At 39.6% G+C, this 5,000-nt stretch overlaps 1 protein-coding gene across 1 annotated transcript in view; it reads right to left on the bottom strand.

Annotated features, from left to right (window-relative positions):
- LOC125033639 (eosinophil peroxidase-like) overlaps positions 1–4,968 on the bottom strand; it is a 14,558-nt gene extending 9,590 nt beyond the window's left edge. Inside the window, exons 1-8 of the mRNA XM_047625314.1 lie at positions 4,845–4,968; positions 3,755–3,939; positions 3,099–3,342; positions 2,465–2,598; positions 2,065–2,234; positions 1,192–1,297; positions 677–784; positions 282–337 (exon numbers count right to left, since the gene is read on the bottom strand). Coding sequence (XP_047481270.1) covers positions 282–337; positions 677–784; positions 1,192–1,297; positions 2,065–2,234; positions 2,465–2,598; positions 3,099–3,342; positions 3,755–3,939; positions 4,845–4,934 — 1,093 coding nt within the window. The 5' untranslated portion in view covers positions 4,935–4,968. The remainder of the gene's footprint in view (positions 1–281; positions 338–676; positions 785–1,191; positions 1,298–2,064; positions 2,235–2,464; positions 2,599–3,098; positions 3,343–3,754; positions 3,940–4,844) is intronic.
- Between the last annotated feature and the right edge of the window lie 32 nt (positions 4,969–5,000).

The following is a 5,000-nucleotide window of genomic DNA, read 5'->3' as shown; positions in this document are numbered from 1 at the left end:
GCAGGCATGCTACAATCCTCACAATAATCAAAGTGTTAGACCCATCACGCTAAGCCGAAACCCGAGTACGATGATGCAACAACCCATGCGATATTGGTTTGTTAACAGGTGAGAAAATCACTCAAGCCGGAGCACCCGCTTGCAAACTATTCCTCCTGCGTGCGGTTAGGAACACTGGCAGTGGGAGGGCGGGCAGTAAGACTCAGTGTGGTAGCAGTTTTGGGCACACCAGCGGGCCATGCCAGGGAAAGCTTGCCACACTCCTGCGCCTCTACACCTACCTTCCGGTCTGCCGGGTGGGGGAACAGGGAGGTAGTGAGACGGAGGCTGGGTCGGCCTAGTTGTAGATGGTAATAGGATGATTGTAGATGATAGAGCTTACTTTTAATTTGTCTATGAATTGATATTGTTAATAAAAACAGTGTCCTTATTATTTCATATTAGTATTCTTAGTAGTATTGTAACCATTATATATCGTCTAAACCGCGCTCTTGAATACACTCCACAACTCAAGAACAACACATTGAAATTAAACATATATCATATATCATTATAACAACCAACACCGGAACAAAATCACCTTATATCATCTAATAACACAAAAACAACAACAAAAAAACGGAACAACAACAAAAAAGGACAACTTGATACTAATGCAAAGGACCCTAACACTCACGGATACGGTGTAGGTCCTGTAGGATACGTTGGCCTCTGAGTGGTGCTTCCTTCCCGCCACAGAGACACGTCCAGGGAGGAGAAAGAGGCGCAGGGTCGAGGCTCGTTACTGAAGGAGAGGGATTGGTAAATAATTAGAATATCCAGGAGCTGTTGGTTCACCCTGTAGGACCTTTTCGTACGTGGTTATGATTATCATATTTCATCAATCAGTCAGCATTGCTAGTAGTTGACGTCAAAGAATAAGACAAATGACTGTTTTAAAATAGTGTGAGTGTATGTGTGTGTGTGTACACACACACACACACACATGTACACATTATATTTCTTTTTCTTTTTTTTGTTGCTTGTGTATGCACAGTGTGTATATACACAGTACGTAAATACGCATTTGAATTTGAACATATTTTGTATGTATGTATATGTATCCATGCATGCATGGATGTACAGATACGTATTCTCCAACAAAAGAACCATTACAAATTCAAACGATATTGAATGCGACTTTGATCTTACCCACGAACATTGGCAGAAATGAAAGGGTTAAGCTGAATGTATTCGAGATTGCTGTTTTGGCAAAGGATTGAGGAGAGGCCGATCCGCCGGATGGAAGCCAGTTGTGCTGCGGGAAAATATTGCGGTTAGAGAGAGATAATAAAGAAAAATGATTTTCAGAAAGTTTGCAAATGAAAGTCTCAAAGTTAATCCCGTATTCATAGAGATGTAAGGATCATGTTCGTAAAGGAACATGCTTTCAAAGCCGCGGGATGATGCGGCAGGATGGCCAGTTCCCTTCCGCTTCGACTTTGACCCCAATAAGCTGATGTCAGCATACCAGATCTCATTTACAGCTGAGTCGACTGAGAGGGGCGACCGGTCGCGAACCCAGGACTTTCCAATTATATGGCCAGCGCTATACCACTGAGTTATTCCACCTCTGTGTTGGATTTCTAATGATGATGGTGGTAATGACAATGATAATGATACAAAGAATTCTAATAACGAAGATGGTGATTATGATAATTACAATAATGGTAATGATGATGATGGAGATAAGGGCCTACCTTCAGTAAAACGTTTAGGCTGGTTATAATTTTCGAAGCATATTAACAAGAAACAAAAAACAATAGACAAACGAATAAATGGACAGATTAATAAATAAATGAATAGCCGAATAAGATAAATGAAAATAAAGCATTGTACATGATAAAAAAATGCATAAGCCTACCTTCAGTAAAAAAAAAAAAAAATAGGCTGGGTAGGACTTTCGAACCAGAATCAACGAAGCAAAAACAATGCACAAATAGGTAAATTAATAGATAAATAAACAGAGAAAGAAATAGATAAATGGAAACAACGCAATATACATAAAAACACACATAGGCCCACCTTCAGTAAAAGGCTTAGGCTGGTTAGGATTTTCGAACCAAAATCGGTCTCCTCGCTTGAGTCTGGCGAACTGGTGGGCGATGATGCAGGTGAAGGTAGGACCGAGCAGGCCGTCGGGCACAGGCTGCTCGGCCAGACCAGCGGGGAACAGGTCGATGTCGTCAACTGACCTGCGATAAACGTGACATGACTTCTTGTAACTTCATATGATGCTATTGTTTTGACCTGAAAAAGATCTAAAAAAAATAAAGAAAAGATAGAAAGGTGTAAAAAATAAGATTAAGAAAAAAGATAGCGAGACGTAAAAAAAAAAAAAAAAAAAAAAAAAAAAATATATATATATATATATATATATATATATATATATATATATAGTATATTAACTAAATAGTATACTAACGGATAGAGCCCCTGGAACTGCTGCGCCACCGCCGGGGACATGATCTGGGCGAGGTCGCTGACGGAGGCAGGCACGGGGAGGTTGCAGCCTCTCCTCCACGCTGTGTAGGGCGGGATGCCGTGATCACGCCCTCTCTGAGGTGGGCGCAATAGGTGGGAATAAGGGTAGAATAGGTGAAAGGACGGAATGATGGGTGATGAGAGGCGGGCATAATGGGTGAGAGGATGGGTAGAATGGATGATGACAGGGATATAATGAAAGATGAAAAGGGCGGAATGGGTGATGAGAGTGGTTATGGACCCTATTTTCCAGCGTTTAGTAATGTTAGTTGATATGATATGATATATCAGAAAGGGAGAACGAGAATCATAATAAAAGATGACTGGTAATATTATATAGCTTTGCGTAAACTTTTTTTTTCATTTTCTTGAACTACAATTTTGTCTATCTATCTGTTTTCTCGTATGCTATTTCTTTTATGAATTTATGAGAAAAAAAAATACTGACAAAGCAAGGAAATTTAATATGCAGAAGAAAAAAATGCGGAAGCAAATTCCTGACAAAGCAAACAAATTTCTTGGAAAGCAAAAACAAAATCCACCCAAAGCAAGCAGATTCCTCACATCTATCTTACCTGAATGTTGAGTGCCATCAGATCCATCCCGACAGACTCTGTCTCTTGCTTGAAGAGGTTGTGCGTGAGAGAGGGCACGAGGTAGGCGTCGGCCGGCTGTGCATTTACAGAGGCAAGACCCTCCAACAACGCCGAGGGCCTCGTCTGGAACTGGAACAAAGGCCTCGGGTTGAAGAAGTTCCCCACCAGCGGAATAGAAGTTCCGGCGCCGCGGAGCGAGTCGTCCACCAGCGTGTGGCCGAACCTGGCGGGGAACAAGACTGCTGTTGCGGATGAGAGGGGAAGGCAATGTCTTGCAAGTGCAAGCTGTTGCAAGAATGAAATAAAACTACAACAAGCTGTTGTTGCAAAAGAAATGGAAATGCAACTCTTATAAAGCTATTGTCCAAATGAGAGAGAAATGCAACTGTGCTGTTGTTGCATATGAATGAGGAACCGGTACCAATAAGCTGTTTCATTTGATAAATAAAGACACTTATAAGCAGTTGTTGCAAAAGAAAAAGAAATACACATATAAAGCTGTTGTTGCAAGTAGTAATACATTACCAGTAAGGTGTTGCAAACCATGGACAACACCAATAAACCTGTTATTGCAAACGAAGTTGAAATACAACACCAGTAAACCTTCCGTTGTGGATGAAAATGAAATACAATACCTATAAGCTGCTGTTGCAAATGCATTGGCAATGGACGCATCTATTGAGGGATTGTATGAGTTACTGTATCCTGCAGTAAGTGGATACAGATCAAACTCCCTCATAAGTGCATCTCCCAACACGATTGGAAGGAAATCTCTGTATGTGATTTGCTGGATTAAAGCTCCAATAATGCGTCTTGTTTCCTGTTAAAAGGAAAAAAGGAAGAGGAATTAAGAAATGAGGAGAGAAAGGTGAAATTGGTAAAGAGTGAATGAAAAGGGAATTAGGGGAAAAGAGGAAAGATGGAACTGATGTAAAGAAAAGAGATAGAAGAATTAAGAAAAGAGGAGAGAAAGCTGGAATTGATGTAGATGAAAATATAGAAGAATCAGGAAGAAGAAGAAAGGAAGAAGAAATTGATATAGAGGAAAAGAAAGAAGAATTAGGAAAAAGGAGTTAATGTAGAGAAAAAAGGAAGAAGAATTAAGAACAGAAGAGAGAAACTGATGTAGAAGGAAAGAAAAAAAAAATTAGGAAAAATGATAGCAAGATGGAACTGGTGTAGAGAAAATAGGAAAAGAAAAGAGAGATGAAAGAAGGGACTGATGTAGAGGAAAAGAGAGAAGAATTAAGAAAGAAGAAAGAAAGACGGAGTTAATGTAAGAATAAGAAAAGATGAATTAGAAGAGAAAAGAGGAAATGATATAGAGAAAAAGAAAAAAGAAATAGGAAAAGACAATAAGAGAGAAACAGTCAAAATAGAACAAAGAGACAGGAATTATAAAAAAAATATACATGTTAAAGAAAATGTAAATATAAAATAAGAACAGGAAAAGGGAAATATCTTTAAGATCCATTAATGAATCGGATAGAAATACGCTTTTCAATTAATTTTTGCGTTTGACTTTGCTCATAAAAAAAAAAAAAAAAAAAAAATCCCTGAACTAGAAACTTTCTCATGCAATTATATTTTCTCTTTCCCTTATACACTCTCTTTCTTTCCTAATATTCTCTCTTCTAATTCAGTCTCCTAAATAAACATTGCTATTAAACGCAAACATTTCCATCTTCTAATACACATATGCCCCCCCCCCCCTCCTCACTCTACCTCATAAAGTCTATCGTTATCCCAGGAAGGATTGATAACAGACAGCTGAGTCGCCAGCGTGTTGTGAGCTCGGGTCCACAGAGTGTGCATGGAGGCCAAGCCAGGTTGCTCGTTCACCCGCACGTCACCTGAGAGAGAGAGAGAGAGAGAGACCCC

Source organism: Penaeus chinensis, chromosome 16 (assembly GCF_019202785.1).
Source record: "Penaeus chinensis breed Huanghai No. 1 chromosome 16, ASM1920278v2, whole genome shotgun sequence".
Taxonomy (NCBI): Eukaryota; Metazoa; Arthropoda; class Malacostraca; order Decapoda; family Penaeidae; genus Penaeus; species Penaeus chinensis.
The sequence above is the reverse complement of the archived record's forward strand: the minus strand, read 5'-3'. Positions and strand labels throughout refer to the sequence as shown.